Source organism: Trematomus bernacchii, unplaced genomic scaffold (assembly GCF_902827165.1).
Source record: "Trematomus bernacchii unplaced genomic scaffold, fTreBer1.1, whole genome shotgun sequence".
NCBI lineage: Eukaryota > Metazoa > Chordata > Actinopteri > Perciformes > Nototheniidae > Trematomus > Trematomus bernacchii.
The window spans coordinates 5,411,667-5,437,869 of record NW_022987593.1 but is presented as its reverse complement, the minus strand read 5'-3'; the positions used below and the strand labels follow the sequence as shown (position 1 = coordinate 5,437,869).

General features: G+C 38.9%; 1 protein-coding gene across 1 annotated transcript in view; it reads right to left on the bottom strand.

The window, feature by feature from the left end:
- Positions 1 to 16,029, bottom strand: part of grin2ab (glutamate receptor, ionotropic, N-methyl D-aspartate 2A, b) — a 95,195-nt gene extending 79,166 nt beyond the window's left edge. The window contains exons 1-2 of the mRNA XM_034129248.1: positions 15,835 to 16,029; positions 14,797 to 15,003 (exon numbers count right to left, since the gene is read on the bottom strand). Coding sequence (XP_033985139.1) covers positions 14,797 to 15,003; positions 15,835 to 15,852 — 225 coding nt within the window. The 5' untranslated portion in view covers positions 15,853 to 16,029. The remainder of the gene's footprint in view (positions 1 to 14,796; positions 15,004 to 15,834) is intronic.
- Between the last annotated feature and the right edge of the window lie 10,174 nt (positions 16,030 to 26,203).

Here is a 26,203-nt window from a genome sequence, read left to right as displayed (position 1 = left end):
TGGTTATGTGTGTTTGATGCTCATACAAAAGCAAGATCTGCAAGAAATATACTGTATACGAAATATACAAATGGTAAAAATAGTTTTCTTTTGTTGGTAAAACCTTTAAAGTGGTTCTTTGAATAATTGTTTTTTGTATAGAAACAGGAGATTAGTCGGTAACATTTCATGTCTCATTTAAATGGAGAGCAGTTATTTAGTATGTTGGGGAAGATACATAGTGTTCAGGAGTTAAAAGAAGAGTGGGCCACCCACCTTTATTGTTTCTTAGTTTTATTTGGCTGCTGCACACTGTGAGAAGCTAGCCAAGCTTGTCACATTAGCAGGCAGTCTGTGCTAAGTTGTGTCTCAGTTGGGTAAAAGAAAAACTAAAAACACATTGCAGATGGTGGTGTGACGTCTTTAAGCACATATTGGAAAATGTTTTAAAAGGTGTGGAATCCTTTGAAAACAACATTTTGCAGCTTTGTGTGTATTTTTGTTTTAATTGGCAGTAGCTTTCCAAAGTCAGTCTGATGGCAGTAAATGTAATAAATCATTTATTTAAAGGTGGGGTAGGTAATTTCGGAGAAACCAGCTCGAGTGCGCTGGAATTTGAAAATACACAACCGGAGAAAATCTGCCACTGCCTTACAGAGCCCCTCCTCCAACACACACGAACGCGCACATGACCAATGAGGGCACGAGATAAGTTTGTGCACAGATGGAAGGCTGACAGGCAGGTAGGCCATCCAGTTATTTTAGATTGGTCGTGCTTTTTACAGTACTACGGCTTCCACAGATGACATTTTTTTAATGGATTTTTTGTCAAAGCACTTAAGATATTCATTGCTATCGGGATGTTAAGAGCATTCCATGGAATATAACAAAAAGTGTATCTCGAGCCGGTTTCTCAAACTTACCTACCCTACCTTTAAAGTGAATAACATCTTTGCTAATAAAATAAAAAATAGAGCAGTGTTACATATAGGAGAAGAGCTGCAAAAAGTGAGTAACGTCTTGATCATGAAATATTGGTCGCTGCCTGCAGTTAGCATGTCATGTGTGGTTTGAATTAGGTAAACAGGTGAATCACAACATCTCTCTTCATCGAGGTAAGAAGCAACACATTCAACCTCGGTGAGGGGACATCTAACCTTCAATATATTTCCAGTTCTAAAAGGATTTAAATAATATCATCATCAGTCAGAAATAAAAAATGTAAAGAAAAGATATGACCATAAAAGGCAACCTTTCTTTTATAATGTTTTTTTTTCTGTCGATCATATGTACGTGTTTATCATAAGTGATGAACTTCAAAGAGAAGATGCTAAAAATCCTTAGAGGACAAAATGTACTGCTGGGAATAAAATGTGTTTGATCTGAATATTTGTGTTTGTGTGAATATTTACCTACATTTTGGAACAGTGTTTTTTAAATGTGAGGTTAAGAGAGAGGCTTGAGAGAGAAAGTCTAGCAGACAAGTAAATGTTAAAGCAATGTACACACAGACCAAGCACTACATCTACTGTATGTTTAATTGGTTTAAATAAATGTGTCCAATACTGACAGCTTAACATTTATCCAGTTGTCATTTTGCATTTAATCACTTTTAACTCAAAAGATGGTGTTTAAAAAAGTCACTTGAAATATTGCACTAACATATTCCTCTGAAGGTACAGAGCAGTTTAATGTTCTGAATCAGATACTCATTTATCAGATTCAGCACACGTTACAATTATCTTGTGACAAAATCTATTAAGTGATTTTTTTAAAAATGTTTTATTTATTTTCATTTCATTTAATCGTTTATTTAAAGAGGGACAGTGCACATTGATGAACATTTAAAACAAATAATGCTTTAAAAACGTAAACATGCCGGATTTTAGCTTTGAGCTAGTTTCCATCCGTAGTCCCTCACATACAACATTTAAGAACATGACACAGAACTTTATCCTCATACTTTGCCCATATTTGTTTATGAGATTCTGCAATATCAGTACAGCACTCAGTGTAGTTATGTATCACCTTAGTGTCACTATTATTGTTTTGTATAAAGATATATAGACAATATAGACATTTTCTCTAAGACTACAGCTTAAGTCAGAAGAATTACAATATGTAAAGGATATTTCTGTAATAGCAGTGTTTAAAAAAATGCATAGAATTTAGTGTATTTGTTCCAGATTTATTCAATAGTGTCAGTACAAGTCAAGGTCAGTACAAGTGTTAAAGCGTTGAGAGACAAAATACTCTTTCTTATCTATCGGCACTTGACCAAATAATACATCTCAGAGGTTAGTGATATGTAATCTGTTAGGGAGGGACCAGCAAAACGACCCTGAACCTCGACCCATCACCTGTGGAGTACCACAAGGCAGCGTCGTGGGCCTCATAGCTTTTAAGCTATGAGTAATTAGATTAAAGTGGATCAAGTCATTTTATTATTAAATTGCTGGAGTAACTGAATACGTGGAATGATGTCATAATTAGGATACAAAAAAGGTACATGTCTTCCATTAAATAAATAAAAACACCCCATTATGATACCATTCACATGAACACAAATTACTACACTCTGACGATAAAAACAGCTTTCACTTTGTGAATATTTCGCTATTATTTTAAATCTGAAGAAGAAGTTGTTGACATTATAGTACACCGAAAGTGATGCCTTCCAGCTATGAAAATGCATGTGACGTGTGACTAGCATTCTCAACAAAGAAACGTTACATGTGAGTGCTCACACTTAGGCTATGTTGCAGCAGCTGTACTAGTCTAGGCTGGAAAGCAGTTTCAGCCATTTTATTTCTGTACTAACTTAGCAAAACAAACCAGCAAATATTGCAATCCCAAAGTCTGCCTACACATTTTCTTTACTGCACGAACAACTTTCTTGCTACGGCAGGTAACAACAAAGCACATTTCTAATTTCTTCCTCTCCAAGTTTTACTTCAAAAATCGAGCAGTATTCTCAACAATACCACTCGTTTTTTTAGACATTAAACAAGTGTTGGTTTGTGCTCAATGTTGGCTGTTTTTGCCAAACATAATTTACCAGTTTGAGTTTTGAAGGCAGGATAAGGAATAGGGATGTCATCTTCCTACATAGCTGGCTGCATAAATACACGTGTGATTGATGTAGCTTTACTAGTTGTAAGTCAAATTACAGAAAAAACAACCCATTAATTACTCATTGTACAGGACTAATTGAAAATGTAAGTACATTAATAGTTGGTTATTTGTTACTCAGCAGGAAAAGTACAGTAGCCTACTGAGTTACATTATGTGCTACTTTACTCTACAAAGCACAGCTCCATCAAACGTTTTTGAAATAATAAATTCTAATCTTGCACACGTCACATCACAGATAGACATTTGGCTTAACAAATAGATAGCCTCGACAATTTTAAAGGAATTTAATAATCCATGTTATTTCAAATTGCTTACAAAATATGTGTTGGCCGGTTTCAGTTCTTCAGGTTTCAAATGTAGGACTGAGCATGTCATATTTGATTAAACACACATATTTTAAATGCAAGGGCTGCCAGATATTTCCACATTTAAAGTATTCAAGGTCCAGGACTTCTAACTTTCAAAAGTCTGATATAATATATTTTAGGAATGTATGAGAATAGTTTATAAAAGTTTTAATAAACCAAACACCAGAAATATGTGATATTGAAAAAAAAACTTTTTCCACAAGGTACAAGTTTTATGATTAATTTGAAGGCACAGCAACAGAGCACTTAGATATGGAAATGTTTGCAACAGAGAAAGAAACACATCATAGTCCATAATTATTCACAAACGTAACACTAATGCCCTTTTACCTGTACTACAACTCCTCGATAAAAAAATGAATTGGTTTCAATTGAAAGCAATTTAAGTGCATCCTGTCTGAATATTTCTTATTACAGGTGCACTTTCAGATTATACTTAAATTTGCTTTTCTCTGACCTGGGAGCACCAAGGTTTGTATTTTCCCGAGATTGCTCTGCATTTACTAACAAGTAGTGTGCACCATCATCCACCCACCCAAACATTGAATTGCAAACACAAATGTTTGTTGTCTTCATTTGACAGCCGATTAAGAGGTCTTGTTTGAAATATCATATTTGTATTTTTTTAACAGTGATGCAAGTGCCTTCCTGCTAGTCCTTGATACAACTGCTTTTCTGCTAGACACAGTCTTTTAACAGCCCAACAGCCTTTTTCCACATTAAAATTTCAGCAATGCAGAAAAATGCGTGTACATGTGTTGAGGGACACACTTTTGGCCAGCTCCATCTTCTTATTTTTTCAACCCTGTGGTACGTGTGGAACCAGGGGAACAGAAAATGTCTGCAAAAGTTCTGTCATTCATATTTAATTCGTAATAAATATGAATAAACAAGGACAATGCCAAACACGACAAAGGACTCGCTCCCTCGTTCATCGGGGGACTGCTTTGTGTTTTTTTTGTCATGTGCATGGCTTAATCTTTGTGTTTGACTTTGAGGGCATTTGTGTTTTTATGCAGCAGGATGTGAAGCAAAAGAAAAGCACAACCCCTGCAGAGGAAACTTAAAGGCCAAAGGTGAGGGTTGGGCAAAGGGAAGAAAGGGCATGAAAATAAAGTTATTGTGAAGCCGAGCCACGCTGGAGAAGTGTACAGTATAGTCAGCAAAGTTCTGACCCTGGAGAGGCTTTATTATTAAGTTGGTTTTACATTAGAGTTTTTCTTTTTTTAATTTTAATATAATTTCCCTTTCAAAGACGTGAAGGTGAAGCCTTGGCTTGTATAATAAAGATGTAACCTGGCAAATGTTTCAGTCAAAGAACTTGCATAATAAGATATAGCGATACGATAAATGGATATAATCAACCGCAAGTCAGACACTTTGGAGGATGTGTCTGCGTATATGTCAAATGGATTAAACTTGTATTAATTATAAACTTAACAGTGTCTCACCCCAAACTGTATGAACAGCAGGGTTACAAGAATAGCGCAGTAAGATGAGCTAAGACTGGGCCATCCTTATGAATATAAGATTTGATTCTTCAAGCTTTAAATTATTGAAAGGACCTGAACATTTCAAATGACACACGATGGTTGTTGACAATCATTGGTAAGCCTTGTTAGACAATCTCATGTAATGATTGAGTACATTTCTCTTTTAATTTTTAACCAAAAACTCAATTTATACTAATTTTAATGCATGTCAAGTGCACTGCTCTCTCAAATAATCTATTATGGATGAATGTGAAGACATTTATTAATTCATCATTCCTTTTCTACGGACTATATATTGCTGTTATACGTAAAGGAAATAAAAGTATAGGTTTGACATTTTTGAAGCCAGACACATGTTGAAAGACGACCGCTAAAAACTGTAGATGGATTCAATAATGGACATTTCAGCTGGTCCTATTCCTTTGTTATTAACATGCTTGTTCACATAACTGTATTTAAAAATTAGTCTTTTTTACTTTGCCATGAAGAAAACATTGTCCATGCAGCATGTTTTTTTCCCTTTCTGCATAAGCCCCTTTTAGACATGCACATTATCTCGTGATGTGCTGCCAGTTTCGCATGTCGGTCTCATGTTGGGAAAAGAGCCAGAATCTCTTCTGTTCAGTCACGACAGCAATCTTGCTTCTTTGGACCGAGTAAAAAAGGCTATAGCAGCAGAAGGTCCAATAAAAGTCATGGTCTTAGTGTAATTATCATCTCTTATGCAAACAGAAAGAAAATCTAACTTAATGAAAAAATGAAGGTGCATTAATACATTTTAAGCTATTAAGGACATTGTTGGCAGTTAGATCTGTCTATATAAGCGTTTTCCCATATTTTTGGATCGAAATCTATATGACTTTGCAATATCATAGAGTAGTAAAGTGTTACTGAAATAAAACCATGGAGTGAGTTAAATAGAAAATGAATATTTCCACACACTTATGGAAGAATCAGGTAAAAATGTCATATTTTAATAAAGCAGATCTGCTCACCCCCTCACACTAGCCTGATACAACTACAGACACTAACAGAATATAAACTGGAAACATCTCCCTTAACATCAAAACAAAGTATAACATCTAGAGAAACCTCAAGGCGAAGGGTTAAGTAAAAAAAACTCCTCCAATCATAATCATCAGACCCGTTTCCATTGCTGCCAAATGCTCTATGTAATGAATTATGATACTGATGTGAAATATATTAGGGGATTTACGACTGAGAAATGGGGGCGAGCGTCCCTTATGCTCATGATAGTCATTAATTAAGACTCTAATGCTAAATATGTTTAAAAATCTAACGCTGGTGAAGCCTGTGAGTGGCTTGAAAACACTCAATTATTATTTCTGTCTCATCACTCTTCCCTATCAGTGACAACACATTGTGGCTCTTTCCATAATGATCCTGTTGGGTTTGGATGGGTCTGAAAAATTGTGCTGTGAAAATAATTAATGTCCGTGGTCCAGGCAAACATTTGATTACAGCTTTTCAAAAGGCTCCAGCATGGGATCTTTAATCATGCATCTCTGGGCACCAGCGTGTGGTCAACATGTGTTTTTGATGTGTTGCTTATCACTGTTAAAAACTGCACTTGGCAGGAGGAGACAGAGGCTTCAAATGTTCCCACATCACCAGCTGGCTGAGACAGCACCTGTCGCCACTCGCCAGCCTGGAACCAGTATTTTACCTGGAGTAATATATTTTGGATGATTTGCAGATACTTTGGGAATATTTTTGGCCTCTGCTTCTTGCTGCCTGGCAGAGTTCTCAACGAGATCATTCAGGGGAAAAAAGGCTACACGCTGACACACTAAATCATGAAGGAAATGAGGTCCCATTGATGAAATAAATCTAGTGAAAATCATGACTTGTTGAAGATTTCCTGGCAAGATATCCGTGTCATATTATTTGATGATGCTGTTAACACAGCAAGATACATCTCAGTTGCTTTACTGTCATTGCATTTTTAATGTACCAAATCATGAGAATTACAGATTCAATTGCACAGTGTTATTTTCATCTGTCCTACTTCACAATAATGGATTATTATGGTCAACTTTTTAGGCTTTTATTGGTATGCAAATGTTGTGTTTTTCATTAGGAAATTGACAACACAAATTGCAGGTTTTCTGTTATTTGTTTAAATATTTATCAAAGCAGTGCAGGATTTTTTTCAAAGAGCGGCATATCTAGGGGAATTTGGTGTAACGTATAAAATCTACCTTAGCACCACTATGCAGCACTTAAATTAGGATCTGTGTACAGATTTACTGGCTGATCTATGTAGCTGGAGTAACATTATTTTTGATTATTTTAATAGCATAATAGCATTTAATAGCCTGGCATAATCACGCACAGCACACCTTGCTTCACAAACGTACGACAGAGGAAAGTCAACAGCATAATCAATAAAAGCAGAGTCAGTGCTGCAGGAAGTCTTATGTGTTTGTACAAATTGGAGAAAAGACAGAGACCTTTGACTCACAAAGTCTAAGGGAAGAGATAAAAGCATGGAGGACTTTTACCAAATCAATAATGGGAAAGAAAAAAAGAAAGGAGGAAAAAGCTTAATTTCTGTGGAGGAACCTGCCAAACAAGTTCTTAACAACTTTTCTCAAGATGGGGGATTTATATTTTTATTATAAACATGTGCATTATTCTGAAAGTACGCCCTTAGATGGATCTGTATAGGTGGGAAACATATTTTCATTTATCCCATCATAATTTTTTTTAACCACATTTGCAATAACTAGTAACATCCCTCTCCTATCAGTGAATAGTGAAATCCAGTGAAAGACTGACAACAGGCCCTGACACTGACATAAAGGAGCCACAGGTGTAAAGATGCAAATGTATGTATAAAACTGTGTGAACTATCTAAACACGCAGACTTGCTAAACAGGCCAGCAAAGAAAGGGTATAGCATTAACATTTTTAGGTAGGCCAAGGATGTGAGCTAAATAAGCTTTCAACTGTAACATTTTAAAGGGATAACCAAAGCAATGCCATGTGTATACCTTTGTATTTATAAATCTTGCAAAGTGTAACTGGACACTGGGGCTGATAAATATCTGCTCAAGTCATTTGTCCCATGGAATAAATACCAATTGTAACCATTCCTAACGAAATCCAGATTTTTGTGTTATTTGTCCAGTGGAAAAGGGGGTTTAAGAGACTTAAGATGAATACTGGCTCAAAAAAGCAACATGAAATCACTCAGAAAGAAGCAGAATTTAAACGGTTAATAGATTTTAAGAGCTTTACAAACATACTGGAAGGATTATGAGATCATAATTTAATCAATTCAATTCAATTATATTTGAAAAATGTAGTTATGTTATGCCCCTCATGTGTTCGGGAAGCCAACAGGAAGTTAGCCAGCTCAGCCAAAGTTAGTTTATATCGTACATACAATCAAGCAGGCAGACTTTTAAGTGCAAAAACACATTTTCTTAGAGGTTTAAGTTGTCAAATTAATCTTAACGCTTCTTGATAATACTGTAATGAAAAACACATTCTTGATTCTGTTCGCAAACTTTACTCCAAACATTAATGAAAAACTTCAATTGTTTTAATCTCTGTTCATATAAAGCTCTTTCAAAGAACTAAGACACATTTCCTCTCTTAAATGAAATTCAATGTGTGCTTAAGGAACTTCTATTTTTACAAGAAAAACAATATGAGGAAGTTAATAAAGCCTCTTGTTCTAAAGCTGAATGATGAAATTCCTTATGGACTTAACATCATTGGCACAGTTACACTCGGCACACATTGCCAGAGTTTCTTTTTTCGTAATGTAGCTGCTGGCTTATCAAGAGAATTATAATAACTATTCTTTAAAACCCTCTTTTGGAAACACAATTTTGTTGGAGCAGTTTATTATTGTGCAGCTCCATAGTACCCATATGTAATCTCCTCTAGTATAAATTGTTTTAAATGTATTAGTGATCTAAGAGCCACATTGAGGTAATTGTGCTCTAACATATGTAAAACATGAAATTGAGTAGAAACAATCTTTCCTTGAACCACTCACGATGATCCCAGTTGGAGACAAATGAAGAAGTGAAGTAGAACTGATACATTTATGTGACTGATCTGTTCTTAGTAGCCGTGGAAAACTGAATCAAATTGGATTTAAAATGCTGAAGAATGTCTTACCTAGGCCAGACTAATATCAGTGTGAGCCAAAATCTGTCTGTAAAAGCATAAAATTGGAATATAGGTTTTGGGTGTTAAGTTGGCCAAAATGACAGGGCCAGAGAAGCTGCACTGAGGCTCCCATAAGCCTCTTTTTTAGCTTGGAAAAACCTTTTAGACAGGAAAGGTTCAAGAGCCATCATTTAAGGTAACAACAAAGCCTCCTACCAAGCTTGAAATGTTCTCACTCTTCGAGCCACATGTTGTGTTTTTACTAGTCACGCTAATTAAAAAGCACCCTATTCAAACAGACACAGCAGGGGGTTACAATCCAAAATGAAACATCCACCCTCTTGAAAGCCTTAAGCTTTTTACTGAAAGATGAAAACTGACATCAAAAGGGACAACATCTGCGTGCCTCTTTTTTTAACAATGACCACTGCCTATCAATAATAACGTTATTGACTTTTAAATAGGAACATAAAAGTATCAAAGCAACACTAATCAACATTTTGAAATAAATAATGGATCAAATCACAGCTGTTCATGTAATGTTTAAAGTGTTGCTTCTGAAAGCACAGAGATTCATCACCAAACCCTGTAGTTCATTTCAGCTTTTTAAACTGTTTCAGTGCCTGTCATTGTTTTGGTTTTCTGGCTTGCAAATGTACTATGTTGGTTCAACATTTGTATCAACCCAGCCAGAAAATGCAGGTGTTTTAAGTGAGAAAGCTCTTATAAACCAAATATGTGCTACCTATCCGGCACCACACAGCAGTTAGAGACTTGCTAATAAACACAGCAGAGCATTTAGGAGCTAAACAGTAAGATATTTCCCCCAGGAGTTGGTAAAGACTAGACAGAGAGGCAATATTGGACATTCATTAGGCACAGGCACATCCCTGAATGAATATTTAAAATGCTTAATGTATGCTGGAAGTGCAAATAAGCATTTGTTTGCTAAAACATAACATTCAAAAGGAGATAATATGTCAATGTTGTCTTTACAGCTTGTTATGTTGCAGTCAAGTGGCTAACACGTGCACATAATGAAGCTTTACAAATAAGAAATGTACCAATCCAATGTCAAATCTTTTTCAGTAACAATATGCCGTCCATCTGATTCTGCAAAAACAAAGTTGTAGCGAATCTTGAGTTGAGTGTATAGTTGCACCCCTGAAAAAACTCCTGTAGGCTATTTCGTGTTTTATGCCTGAAAATTACACTGCTTGGAGATGATGGACAAGGACTATAAACAAAACAAGTCCTCAAGCAGAATTTATTTTTTAGGCAAAATGTTTGGGACCACTTCCTGTCAGTCACAAACACAGGGAAGAAAAACTGGGACACATTGAGAATTTTTCCATTTACAACTGAGAAATGGTCTATAGGGGAAATGACTAAGCAGTAATGTTACAACATTATTTTACTTCTTCACATTTCTGTCTGATCTGTCCCCCAAATGGATTAGCTTTCACGTTTTTCTTTTTTTACATTCATCAACAGTCGCTGTGAGCTGAGCCAGAGACCTATTTTGTCGGAGGTCTGAATGACTGCCAATACATCGCCTGAAGAGCAAGAAATTAACTTCACATCCCTATAAAGGAACTTTCAAACTGTCACTGACTTGGTAATGTAATCTAAAACGAAATTGCTTTTCTGCAAAGTTTTAAATTGAAGAAACAAGCTAATATAACATTAAAGGGGACCTATTATGCAAAACCCACTTGTTCATGTCTTTTATACATAAACATGTGTCCCCTCTGTGTAAAGAGATTCTGAAAGTTTCAGGAAAAAAGATTCACTCACTTGTTGTCCTGATCCATTTATATAAAAACCTGTCTGAAAATGAGCTGATCCGATTTTGGCAACTTTATGATGTCATAACGTTGTTTGGCTTGTGTAACCATTAGCCAATAACCAATCAAGGTAACCAACCAAGGTAACCCCCCCACCTTATCACCTGAATCTCCTCCTAGAGCACCATTGTGTTCTTTTTAACCAATCATCTCGCAGAGGGGCGTGGGGAGTGGCTCCTTATTTTCATCTAAAGTAACAGACAGAGAATCAGCACTTTTGAAACAGGGCTGAAACAGAGGGGATTATGGGAAGCTACAATGCACGATCTGTTTGGTATTTTGAGCCAAACACTTCAGAGACATGTTTTATATATATCTGAAAGCTATAATATATTGGTGAAAAACAGTATAATAGGGGACCTTTAAAATAACATGAATTCATGCAGCCTTATAAAGAATAAAAGTTCAAAAATGCCATTTTTATCGACCATCCAGCTGGTCCACCCGTCTGCAACAGAGGCATTTGGTGTTTTCGACTGTTTTGACGGATTTGTTAATTAAAATAGAAACATCAAATGCTGCTTTTTAATTCATGCTCAAGACGAATAGGCGGCAATTTCTCGTCATGCCTCTAAATCCTCACTGAAACCACCTCTCAAGAAGGATCAAGATTATCCTGATTTTCAGCAGCAAAACGATCTGCCTTTGAGTCACGAAAAACACAGATATGAATTTTAAGATTGATCAAAAGTAGGATTTGATCTCTAAAATCAGAGCCTGAGAAACGACAATTATTACTTTTGGGGTTTAAAGAACCTGCATGTTCAGATCTATTACAATCCGATTACTTAAATCTTATCAGCAACGTTGGGCTGGAGCTAGATAAGACTTATCTGGAATCTTTAACTGAAGGAAACACTTAAACATTAAAGACACGCTGACATTTAGTCACAGACCTCTTAAATATCTTCAAGCTGCAGGACTTTAAAGCTCATTAGAAAAGCTAAATGTGTTGAACTTAATATACCAGCATCTTCTGATTTCTCTTTACTATTTAATAAGTGTAGGGGGTTCACTGATGATTCAAAGATCACTATTCATTAAATGTAACATAAAACCTTTATAGTCAAATAATGTAAAAATACTGTATACTTGTGTTTTAAGTCAAGAAGTGGTCTGAAACACAGAAGTAGAGCATCATCACAAAACAAAGAGTGCCCCACTTCATTCTAAAAATATCAGCTCAAAAACCTGTATTAGTCAAACCCTACTTAATACCACCACGGCTCACTAACTCATTAAATGAGACCACCAACTGTGTTTTGATTAAATGATTAAACAGAGCACGTTCTTAAAAGGCTTTTGGGTTATTAACTTGTGTCTGAGACCGTACTATCACACATCAATATACAGAAGATCAGTGGGGGTCAAATGACTCATTATCATATGTCACTCAGTGCTTTTCTCTGGTAATTACAGGAAAATGAAAACGCTTTCTCTCATCCGCTCAAACTTCATGTGAGCGGCTTCTGACCTGTGACTGCATAAAAGACAGAGCTGTGAAATGTGAAAGCGTAGCATAACTTTTGATAATTATTCTGACCAGGCAATAAAATGTGGCCAATTTGTTGGCCACTGAAAATCAAACGGTAATGGATGTAGTCGGGCCAAGATGATCGAGCGCAACTCAGAGCAGGCACAGTAGCAGGTTTAATTGCCATTAAAGAAAGCGCTCAGTCAGCAGATGACAGCTGAAGCTCAGGGCCACGCCAGAGGCTCTGTGGCTGCACTCAGGTTAGCATTAATGTTCTCAACAAAACCACATCATCAGAAATCTTATTTTCAAAACATGCAGTTTGTCAACTTCAGTGGAAAGTAAGCTCCAACCAAAAATACTGTGCAGATAAGGAGATTATTTGCTGTAGCTCTTATCCCAGGATATGTCAATACCTCCTTCAGGACAAATACAGCTACAATGCAGGGCAGGAAGGTGCACATTCCACCCACAGGTTCTTTGGCTTTCTCTTTTTTAAGCGTCTTTATAATTATTCTTCATAAGCTCCAGGTTGCAATCTTGTGTGTGTACTCCTACCTAAAATCCTCTAAATGTTCACAGAAAATGGAGTAGAGAAAACAAGGGAGAGATTTGTTGGCTTTATCCTAGTGTTTGTGACTCAAAAGGCTTTAACTGAGCTGTGAAAAACAACATTTATATCTAGTACCATAAAATAACCTGAAAGATACCAGCGCAATACTCTCAGTGCTGTGTTATGATCAAACAGCCAATCTCAAGGTTATGCTATTACGTTGATAAGCTATATTCTCCGAGACGATGACACAGTAAATGCATGATTATAATTGAAATACTTTTGGACCACTTCAATAAAACGGTTCAACGGGGGTCAAATCTGCATTTTTCATGAAAAATAAAGAGACTTCTGCATCGGTGCTCTCTGAACCTTTTCCCACTTGCAGGCATATGTAGATTTGAGCTGATTTTGGGCACTAGCTCTAAAAATGTCTTGCACACAATTAAAAACCAAAACACTGAGACCAGGATGACACAGAGCAGTCAGATTGCTCATCACCTATCTCAGCTTTTTATCTGCGAGAAAACTCTCTGAAAACGCTCTTTAAAAAAAGATCATTACAACAAGACTGCATAGAGCAGGGTACAAGAACTTAACGTCTGTGTGAATATCACCAGTTTCACTTGGTGCCATCAAAATAATCTCAAGAGGGCCATCTTGTTAAAGGAAGCACGACAACATGTTGAGAACAGAACATTTAATGTGAGGGATTAAATAGCTTTAACTGCAGAGAAACAGAACAGCACAGTTTCATTTCTCACTACAAGCTGCTTACCCAATGAGCTCTGAACTACCTGTTTTGCCAACAACAGGATGGTTCAGTGAACACCTCAGTGAGATGCATCTCGACATAATTTTAACACTATGTCATGCTGGAGCCAAAATGGGAGTCAGAATATAGTATGCATCGCATCACTGGGAATATTTCATTTGATGTTTTCCCTGTTAGGCTTTGTTTCAGTAGTTGGTTAATAGCAGAGAGATGAAAATACAATGCCCAACTGAGCAGGAAACACTCTGGAGTGATGTCAACAAAAAGAAAGTGAATAGAAAAGTCGGCTTACTATAAAATACTTGTATGGTTCTCAAGGTGCTACGACATCACAATCAGAATATATATTGCCGCTTTGTACAAGATATTTATATTAATGGAGACAGCAACAGCTTTCGACATCCACTGCTCCCACTCTATTGCGTTTAAATGCCCTACAGAGTTGATCTCTTTTTGTGTCATCCCACTATTCAAGAAAATAGGCTACTGCTGAGCTCAACCATAGCCTCTCTTCCCATTCCCTACAAGCCCACAATGAGTCTGCAATGGCATAAAAGATAATTTGCCAGAAATGATCATGATACACTAACTCACATACACCCCTATTTTTTTATGCTAAATACCATTAAAAATGACTTTAGTGTGATGGAGATGTATGGGAATGAGTGCCTTATATACTGTCACTTCAGGCTCCTATAGATATATCAGACTATTATAGTTACCCCCCATGTAACATCTGTGTGTGTGAGTGTGTGTGTGATGGCTTCAATGTCCCTGAGAGAAGGAAAAGACACTTCGTGTGTCAGACTTGGCACGAGAAGCAGAAGGAAAACGGAAGAAAATGTGTTTCTACAACGTGACTGCATTCAAAGCCTGAAAACTGTAATTTGAGATATGAATTCATTACACGGCCTCTCATCAGTAGCCGGGGATAATGTGATGCAACAGCGCCGCTTAGCGTCGCTCGGCGCCGTGTCTGAGCGGCTCTGGCGGTGAGTCTCCCCCCATCACACGCGGACTCACCTTCGGTGTCACAAAGCGCGGCTGCTGCAGGTTTGCGGTCGCGGAGGTTTTGCGCCTTCTTCTTCGGAGTCCGTGCGATGAATGCTGAGTTTTACTGCCGTGGTCTGAGGGCCCGTGCAGGCAGCCACCATGACCTGTCCGTTTACTGGCATTGTGGTTCCTTCTCACAGCGTCAGTGAAACCAGAGGAAAAGTGTTCAAACTTGATCTGAAAAACAAGGACATAAAAAAATGCTATTGCTTATTGCACTGACTGCAGCCCTCAAAATCGCAGACTTGTTGAATTCGACTCTGTTCTATAAAAAGGACGCGCGCCTACATGCTGGTGCCTATATGAGCGATACACACTACCCAATATTCCTCATGACTCACAAGCATTTTAACAGTCAGAGTTAGATCAAATACGAGCTCAATCCACGTGCCTGTATGTGCATGTACACGCGCGCGCGTTGCTGTTATGTATGTTTGAGCACAAGTGCGTGCGCGTGTGTTTGTGTTCATCTTTTGGGGGAGAGGAGACTAGGGCTTATTGAATGGAAAACTGGCGTGAGGAAAACGAGTTAAATTCAAAGGTAGGAGGGTGAGAAACACAAAAAATGTGGTGTGTGTGTGTGTGTGTGTGTGTGTGTGTGTGTGTGTGTGTGTGTGTGTGTGTGTGTGTGTGTGTGTGTGTGTGTGTGTGTGTGTGTGTGTGTGTCAGGGAGAGAGAGAGAGAGAAAAAAGAGAGGGCGCGTTAAAAACAGCCTGTGGCTCCTAAGCGAATATTCCCCTCACGCTCCTCTCCGGTGCTGGGCTCGCTATGTAGGGCAGCAGCAGGTTGTGTGTCGGGGACTCGGACGAACGAAAGGAGCGGAGAGAGGAAAACAAACCAGCCACCCCACCAACCTGCCTATATGCTCCACTTTTAAAGGAGAGCGAGTGTGCGGGCAGATTGGAAACCACTGAACCCCCACTATTTCTGCTCAATATCAGCGTCACCCCCGAGAGAAGAGAGTTAGTTTGAACCCAAGCCAAAAAAACACTAATTAATCCAACTCACCCCATTCCCGTGACACATCTCTCCAGGCGGCCAGGTGGAGATGACATTGCAGCCTGTTACTCCATTCGGGTGCCCTCGGCAGGAGTGGGAATCACATAAGACTCTCCTCCGTCAAATTAATCCATCAATTTCTCCTCCATCCAGTCCCCCCAAAAACACCACCTCCACACGGATAAATCCACCTGTCTGCCTCTGAAGACCACCCCCCTCCACAAGCACCTCACCCCCAGTAGATTGGTATAGTATTCCTCTCGGTTAAGATGTCAAACACCGTCCACTCAACGGCAGAGATGGATTGGGGGGAAAGGGGGAAGAAGAAACGCCGTGGAGGTGCGGGGATCAGTGAGACTCCTGAATCCAAAATCAGCCTATTTGGTTTGGAATCTCCAGCGGCAGCCCCGCGCGTTCCGCAGTGAGGGCTCGTGGACAGGTCCGCGCGCCTCCTCCTCCTCCTCCTCTCCTGTCCTCCTCCTCGCGCCGCTCGCGGATTCTTGGAGACTGAAGGGGGGATTCCGTCACAAATAACATCAAAACGCACGCAGACACGTATATAAATCCCCCCCCCCAAACACACTCTCTCCCTCTGTATTTTCCCACTCTCTCACGCGCTCTCCGAAAGAGCACCGCACTCTCCCCCCATAACACCCTAAACAATTCAGAATAAGTTTAAAGGGGTCGAGTTATTTTTGTAGCTCTGTGCGCCGCACGACAGAGGTGATGCTCCGGCAGCAGATAGAGCGCTGGGTGGAGAGGAATAAGGAAATATTCTCCGGCAGTCTCTTTACCCCGCAGCCCGCCCGCCCACGCTTCGCTGGCTGAAGGTACTTACACATCAGCCTAGTTAATTAAACATATGGGCAACGGGCCTGAATGAGAAAATGATGGTGTGGTGAAGGGTGGAGAGGGGAGAGGGGGGTAGTGGTGGAGGGTGACTTGGGTGACTTCATCTCCTCGTCATAAAATATCAAAAAGATGTGGTGAGTTGAGAGGGTGCGCGCAAGAGGAACAATTGTCCATGTCTAGCCCTCCGAAAAAAAAGCGACTTCAACTTCACAGTTCGTTAAAACTGATGTGTCTTGTCCTTGTGTCTCTCGGGGTTTTTGCCTCTATGCGCGTCGCTTTTCCTGTTATGTCTTCTCCCCAAAAATAGGACGCAAGAAAGGTATGGCGCACACCATCATCCGTCGTTTATCACCTGGTGTCAACTCGCCATACGAAACAGCATGCGTTTTGACAAGCATCTCTTAATATCTGTGTGTGTGTGGTTGTATGTGTGTGTTTGGGCTGTGACGACCGTCTCGGCGTCAAACAAATCACCGCGTCGCGCCTCCGCTCCACAGAGCATCCACTGCGCACAGATAAAACATTTTAATTTCCGCTGAACTGTTGTAAACCAATAATCTAGGGCTCCCTATTCCCAAAATCTAAAATACAGATTCCTTCAAAATGACTGCACCGAAGCGTTTATGGCTGATGATATGTCATGTTCTCTCGTCAGAGCCGGGGTTTGTTAAACGGGTGAGATAAGGGAAAATAGAGCCGACGCTCGTGAATTACACAGCCTCAATTAAACATAATTAGCAGATCAAAACTGCAGCACAGGGGGTCCTCGGGGAGGGTTGACAACCCCCCCCCCCCTCGCTCTCCCCCGTGCCTCTCTGCATCTCCCTCTGAGTTTTCCCTTGGAGTCCCATAGCGGACAGATGGTGTAGATACTGCATGGGGCCATGTTAGCAGGCCGGGGATCTACTAGGACTGGCTGTCATAAAGTGAGTTACACTTTGAGGTAAAAAAAAACAGCCCTGTGTAAGCAGACCTAAGGGCTTATTATTAAGGAAAACTTCTCCTCCTCCTCCTCCTTTATCCCTAGAATAAAAATCTCCACCTGTTGATGTCCTCCTCCGTCAGAGCCTCCAAGGCTTGAAATAAAAGAAAAAGACGATTGCATAACGTGTACATAAAAGAGAGAGGGACAGACCACATGATGAGTGAATGGTGGTCCACTTTTCTTTTGAGGAAATAATTCCTGGGGTTTCAAATATAATGGCTCTGACTTTCTTTCATACCATCCCACCCACCACCCTCTCCTCCTGCTCCTTTTCACCCATTAGAGGCACCCTGTTGGGACAGGCTGGACACAGGACATACCCCCTGGGAACTGTGGAGAATGCTGTTAGAGGCTAGAGGCTTTTAGGCTAAAACAGCAGCTTTTATTTTTACTATGTTAACCAACAATCAGTAACGATAGAGTGCCTAAGCTCTTCCTATTCTATATTAAACATTAAGCTATTTCCAAATAAATAAAATCATTATACAGGGCCACCATAAATACGCTTTTAAGAAATTCAGTTTCTTTAAATATTATCTAATTCAACGGCATTCATGCCTGCAGACTTCCCTAAAGCGCTTATTGGGACCTCAGGCTTCTGGTGCAAAGTCTTGAGAATCTCTCTTTCTCATTTAGTATGCATTCATCCGGTACACAGTAGCACAACACATGGACAGTCAGCTCTGCCCCGTTTGAAGACAGTTGCAGGTCCACAGTGTTGGAAATTCTCTGAACAGGCATCCCCGTTATTATCACTGATTTATAACCACCGGGCTCAGCTGTCATGCATCTTTCATGGGCCAACATTGAACAGGAGTTACTCAGGCATGTCGTGATGCGGAGACGCTGCATGCCGGACACGCTCACACATGCAGACACTCAGCTCAGGTTCAGATTTGGCTTCACAGCATCCAAACACCCCAGTGAGCCAGCTGCCCAGTGAGTGATAATATAATATTTGAAAAACAAGAGAGACCCATTGTGATAATGGGTAGTGTGTCAACTATGTTGTTATTACTCTGTATAATTATTGTAGACCAAAGCTCATTGCACTAATGTTGTTTGGTGAACAGTCAAAGCCCAGTACTGCAATATTCCTGTATTGAGGGGAGGAAACAGAGTCTAATTAAAGCAGCTCCAACTATGTAACCAGCAGGCAGGCTCACAAACAAACTGATAAATAAATATATAAATAAAGGAATAAATAGATAAATAAATTACAGGGAAGAGAACGATTACACAAGGCCTCTGACAAAAATGATGTGGGCAAATTTTGTATCCATGGTAACTGACTTTTTCAGAGTGTCACCACTTTTGTTTTGGAAGAGGCGCAACCCAGATGCATATGGTTTATGTTTCGCAGAACTGTGCCGGGCTACTTAAGTCCCCATTCATAAACAACTGGCCACACTAACTACAGGATGCCATCTACTCATTCACAGACTGATGTGCAGCAGACCCAAATCACACAGTCGTTCACACCGTACACACACACACACACACCCCCGTCACAGGCAGCTGATGCAACTAATATGGAAATCTTTTAAAGCACACGCTGCTAATTAGCTGCACAGCTAACTGAAACCAAGTCCATAAAAGTCTGTTACTGTCAACTTTGCTTAAAAATCTTTTTAGTAAGAAGCACATTGTTTCCATGACAACAAGACCTGATGGCATACTTTGGGTTGTATTTTTTACAATCAATTTGTATGTTTTATTAAGAATAGCTTTGTGGATTTTATGCATCTTACTCACTAACTTTGTAAGTCCCTACATGCTGATTCTTCTATTAAAATGTCTTTGCATCTTCACACAGGCGGCTCACACTTATCGGACCATCATCAGTCCGTTTGATTGACAGGCAAACACAATAGAAATCCACAAAAGTATGATTCACTTTAGTGTTTCTATGCAACTGAAGTAAGCTGGTTGATAAAGAAAGTAGGTGGGCTGCGTTCATCCTGATGACTGTATGATGAGCCTACGAGATAAATGTCTTCTTTTTTTTATCTCGACTCTTCCTCCTTTTTTTCTCCGACTGAGGCACTGCCATTGCATTGTAGCTACAGTACATGGCTTTATATAGACTCAGGAAATGAATCACTCCGTCAATAAATGGCAACAAAATAAACAGACATGTATTCAAGGCTCTCTATCTGGAGCACAACGGTGTGATAGCTGGCATTTACCGAGTTATAGATACTCTCTCTAGTCTGTCTTTTTACTTTGTCTCCCTCCCTCTCCTGCACTCTCCACCCTCTCCCCCTCTCTCGCCCACAGAGAGTGGGTGACCTGGAATGAGCTCTCCTACAGGCGGCATTGTTTCCTGCAGCCAGACAGGGGCAGTGTGTAGGTTTTTTTAGACCTCAGGCAAGCTTCAGCTTCACTCTCTAGGGTCTACCTTAGCTAAATCATTACCTCATTCAAATGTATGGTCACCTTTGAAAACCACTCGTCTCAGAAATTGATATCTGATTACTTCCTGTCACAGTGCTGATCACAGTGAAAAGTTCATGAGTGCAGCTGCCAAATCAATTAGTCGGAGGTGATGCACTGCTGTGTATTTTTCACTTGCCCACACCAGCATTTATCCTTCCCTTGAAAAGGTCAGTCAATAGTTTAATAGTTAATAGCAAAGAAGGATTTAGAAAGTCTTGCAGCTTGAGTGAAAGCTCTTTCGTTAAAAAATTATTCTAGGCTAAAATAGGTGAACTAAATATGCATTAAAATGAAAATCTCTTATTTAATTCAGTACTATATTTTGGCTTATTTCATCAAGTTTAAGTTAATGAGAAAAGGAAAGCGTAGAGTTTTGAATAATTCATGTTAACTTTAGGGCCAAAAAAGAGCTGGACTTAGTTAACTTTTTTCCAAATGTACGCATGCTAATTATCCATCCATACACATAGTTCAGCTTGGGGTAGTTGTCATAAAACTGTGGAAAATGTTTTTTTTTTAAATACAGTTTTGGGAAATAGGCTCATCATCTTTTTAAAGCTACAGCCAGCAATATTGTTATCTCAGTACAAAGACTGGAACAGCTAGCCTGACACTTTTAAGGCCGTACAATAATCAAAGTGTAAAATTGACTTGTTGCGATGTTACGGGACATTAAGTGTCAATCTATCCCTTCTTGTCTCTGTAATGTTGCCAGGCAACCAACCAGTAGATCCTTCAAGCTTCCAAACTCTAAACCTGTTCAGAAAATTGAATTAAATAGTCTGACATAACCGGCCATTAAACCACATATAGACGTTTCTACAAGGGTTACACAAACAATATATAAGGTTTTAAAGGACCAGTGTGTAGGATTTATTTAGGGTAATTTATTGGCAGAATTGAAAGATAATATTCATAACCGTTTTCATTAGTGTATAATCACCGGAAATGTAGTTGGTGCTTAATCCAGATTGTATTGCATAATAGGCAATATGACAACATAATTAAAATAATTTTGTGTTTGTTCATTAACGGACCAACTGAGCCGCTAGTGTCTGACAGGCCGTGAGCAATTTACTGGCGAGGCGGCCTGAAGGCCTTGGTAGTTCACCGACGAGCGAGCAGAGGGGTGAGCAGAGGGGTTTTCATCTAGCTGTGGCAGTCACTGCAAGATGCCTATAAATCCTACACACTGACCCATTAAATAGTTAGCTGGCTGAACGGTTTTGTTATGTTTAGACTGAGCTAAGCAAGCCGTGTCCAGTCTACAGTGTATGCTAAGATAAATAATTGGCTGCAGCTTCATAATTAATTACAAAAAAGCAAATAGGCGTAGTTTACAAATGATCAAACCATCAACATTTAAAGACTGACCTGCAGGTTCTCTGAAGTTGACTCTAACTTGGGTATCAGGCATTCACACGTTGATAATCAGAACAGTCATATGGAGGTCACAGACTCGTGCACACAAAGAAGCAAAGAGCACACAGACTCCTCAATATGACGCACCTCAACAAGCAACACAAAAATATGCAGAAATGATGTCATCCAGTTGATCTGGGGAAGCACACAATTAGACTGTGTTGGTTAATTTGCACTTAAAGCACCAGGGCACACTCTGATGCTCCATTTGACAGCTTGGAAATTCACAGTGCCATAGGAAATCCCATTTGTATATTCAGGGTGTTCAATTCTTGGGGTGCTCAGAGTGTACGTGGGGTACTTTAGGCACAGTGGCTAAGGAGTTGGTGAAATAGAGCGTTTCATTGTTGGAGGCTGTAGCCAAATCAAACTAATTGGCCCAGTCCACAGAACAATTTGAAATAGCTCATCTTGAGGCTCTTACTTTTTATGGGCTTTTTCTATTATCAGCATAGCCAGAGTGCAGGGTACATTTCTAACTGATATTGAAATGTTGCTAATTTTCAGATGAGACCTCACAGTATGGCCTCTACATACATGATTTACTGAAATGTTTGACAAAACATATTAGCTGTTATAGGTTATAGGTTATAGGTTGAAAAAACTATAGGCTGTTTGCTTTCCAGTGTTGTTGACGCTGTTTGTCTGTTAGCAAGATCAACACCAGTGATATACTCGATGGAAAAAAGATTGAACAACCTGCAAATATTTACCACCGACATATGCCACTCCAATGATGCATTTTTTGGTTCCTCTTGAGCTCTTAAAAGCTACAAGCACACTCAATCCACTTGTTTTCCATTAACACAAAAAACGACATGTAATGGTTCAGATGCGGAGTTTTGTTTTGTGTTGTTGATTAAACATAAATTAGATTTGGATAGACTTTATCTGGGGATAATGCCCGATTATGGGGATGAATCCAATAACGAGACAATAGCATAAACTCCCAGCTTGGCCATCATCCAACTGCTGAATGCGTCTTTATTCTGATGCTGGTGGGGAAAGCAGTGGTTGGTTGCTGGCATCAGCATATTGGGTTAATAAAGAGCACTGTGATCAGTTATTGGCTTCTCTGTGGGTAAGCAAATAACAAGAGGCACTAGCCCGTTTCATTTTGAAGGCTTTAAAGGGAGCAGTTATTAATAAAGAAGAAAGTCTACCAAAAAGGGGGGCAAAGATAGAGGGATGGATTATGCATCAGTTAAATCTGAAAGACTGTCTTAGTTTTTAATTAATCAAGACCAGTGGCGAGCCGTGACTCTCTGACCCCCACCCTAAAAAAAAAAGGAGTTATTACGTCACAGCGTATACTTCAGCGGAATATCAAAACAACGGCCCGGGGTGCAAAACGCATCAATGACAGCGACCCTCTACCACACAAAACACCACCTGTAAATAACCCAATTTGTGTTCTTTGACATTGAAAAGGATATTGCATTGCGTTTGTTACTTTCGTTGCAGTTGTATATGTCTTAAGTGTAATTTGGCATGCTTTTATTTTGAAGGCGAGTTTACGCTGTTGACAGGAAGTTGTTGTTGCTATGGAAACAAGAAAAGCTTCACAGCAGGCGGAACTTGTCATAAAGTCCGCGATAATAAAACCCACCCATTTAGAGGGAAGATATGATTGGTCAATTGTACTGTCAGTTGACATTACTCTCTCGGTCAGTAACCTACGTCACTTACGGGCGGAAATTACGGCCCCGCCCACTTTTGGGGGAAAACAACGCTGTAATTTGAATGGCGGTCAATGCAAATTCTGAAGTTTTTGCCAATCCGATCAGAAATGTAAGAAAACCGTGGATTTTTGGATCTTCAAAGAGCCCGATTACGATGGCCAGTCAGGCAAACAATTACATTAAATCATTTGAAATCGACGATCGGTCTCGATATAGGCTATGGTTAAATTAAAATCTGTAGGCGAGGCCGTCATTTCGCCAGCTGTTACTCTCATGAGCGAGGCGGAAAATAATTGTTTTATTATGCCAAAAAGCTGCTGTGTCGTTTATTGCACCACCAAACATTAAAACAAATCCAGAGTTACGTTTTTCTGTACTTCCTCTGACAGTAAAAGAAGAGCTCTGTGGCTTCAGGCTCGATCGCCATTCAAATGACAGCGTTGTTTCCCCCAAAAGTGGGCGGGGCCGTAAAGTGATGTAGATGTTACTCTCATCTACATCGATCGCCAACTGCTATATTTAACCATATATTGAGCCCGATCTTGGATTTCCAATGATTTAATGTAATTGTTTGCCTGTCTGGCCATCGTAATTGGGCTCTTTGAAGATCCAAAAATCCACGGTTTTCTTAAATCTCTGTTCGGATTGGCAAAAACTTCAGAATTTGTATTGACCGCCATTCAAATTACAGCTTTGAATCCCCCCCAAAAGTGGGCGGAGCTGTACTTTTTGCCCGGAAGTGACGCATGTGTTACTCTCATCTATAGCTGGGCCCTCTGTGAATTCATAGCTGGACCACCAATCAGCTCCTACAGTATCTTCACCTCGCAGAGACGAGCTTCTTTCATTTAACCCTTCACATTCCAACAGAAACTGAATAGGCAGATTTGAAGGATTTATTTGTTTGGAAATGTTATTTTAAATACAATTAAATCAAGTTATTTTGGTAAAACTAATGAAAAATAGAAAAAAATATATTTTTTAAAAATATATATATATTTTTTAATGTTTTTAAATATTATTTTTTAGAATATCTTAGGACCTCAGAGAGGGCCTAGAGGGCCCTGACGGCTCGCCACTGATCAAGACACTATAAAAAAACTCAACTCGTGTTAAACTGTGATTCCCTCAGCTGATGCCGCTCAGATGATTCAAATGTTGCTAATGCTGCTACACACAAGTTAGCTTAGTTGAGTTGGAACTTTTGGCCTCATTTCACATTTATTAGCAAACAGATATAAGACGACAGAGCTTTTCTTTCATACATCATACATTTAGTGAACTTCCGTACGGTTAAACTTTAGTTTGTTTTAAACTAAGTTTGCCTTGAGTTGCTGATATGTATTTTCTTTAAATTACCAGTGCAGAGAGGGCTAGAAGAGACATCTGGTCCGGCCTGAGCAAAGTTGAGGCCCTTAAAGCAGAGCTCTTAAATACAGGAAATAGCCAATCAGAATGTACCAAGTGCTGCCACATTATGGGGGGGTGGATTTTAATTTCTAGTTGTTTTTCTGTACACTATTTTAGTGTAGGTGCTTTTGTTTTGGTTAAGGTTAAAATATCTATACTATAATGAGGGTCATTGTTTTTTTTGTCGTATTTGTATTTTAGTTTGTAGTGAGTGTTTTTCCCCCATTGTTTTAAAAAATGGTCTGATCAGCCATTACACATGTTCCCCTTTTTGCTATCATGTCTTTCTTGACCATTGTCTGTTTGGTCCTGTTCATTTGTTTGGCTAGCTTAGCCCGACTTACGCTCTGTCAAGTTGACTTCTTCCCTTTTATGGATCCAATATTTACACATCTGGTAAGCGAACTGCTTACCAGATTGGATCCATAAAAAACCTTCATCTTTAGGTAAATAAAACGTTAAATCCACCTGTGACCTCACGCCTGCCAGCTCGGTCCCACAAACAACTATTATGCATCCACCTGTTATACCAGAATACTCATGCTCAAACTAAAGACAGAAATAATTGCAAAAAACTAATAAATAATGGAACACTTTGATCATAAAAAAATGATAATAAAAAGAACGCTTTACGATGCCACAAAGCAATCATTCTTTTTTTAATTTAGTCTAATTTCAATTACTTCCCATATAAGACAGAAGCCTTATTCAATAAAACCAGGTTGATTTTCCTCATGAGAAACAGAAGACGTTTTTCAATCAGTGTCACTGTGACTGAAAGAATATTGCTTTTATTTGACTTTTTAATGGTTATTTCATTTTTATTTTTTTTTATTTTGTTATTTTTTTTAAAGAAGGGGCAGGTAAAATAAGATGTTCTTCTCCCTGCTCCTTTCCACCATGCGCTATATATATATTTTTTTTAAAGTATAAGTGTACATGTTTTGTTTTAAAATAACTGCCATGTGTGGAATAAACAAATAAATTAAAATAAATATTCATAAATCATTTTACACCATTGATAACCCTTTATTATTATTATTATTAATATTATTATTATTATTATTAATAGTTTTTTTTGATAATATATATAATAATATAATTGTCTTGGATGCATTTATCTGATGACTTACTCATTATTTAATTGATGAAATGATTATTGATCTTTCAATCATTTCTTATTTAATTAATAAAAGACAGTTTCTTTAAATGGGGCCTCATATTTGTTTTTGTGCCTCTAGTATATATTAGACAGTGTTTCTGTTTGGTCATTTTAGTAATCTCACAAACATTTATAACTGCTCTTTAAAAATATTACTAATCTGGTGCATAGTGCAGAGTTGGTCGGCAACATCATGCAGTTTTCCACACACCTTTGCAATGGGACCCTGCAGCATTTTCTTGGCACATATGGTCTGGTCAAAGAGATCAGTGAAGGCCACATAGACATGGTTGTAGAGGGACTATTTGTCTCTCATGATGCAGCGAGTTTGCCACCTGCTGTGTCATTTTCTTTGACACTAATATTTTCCCCGTTACAACACACCCTTGAGACCAACACAAACGGGCTGTTAACGACTGTCACATT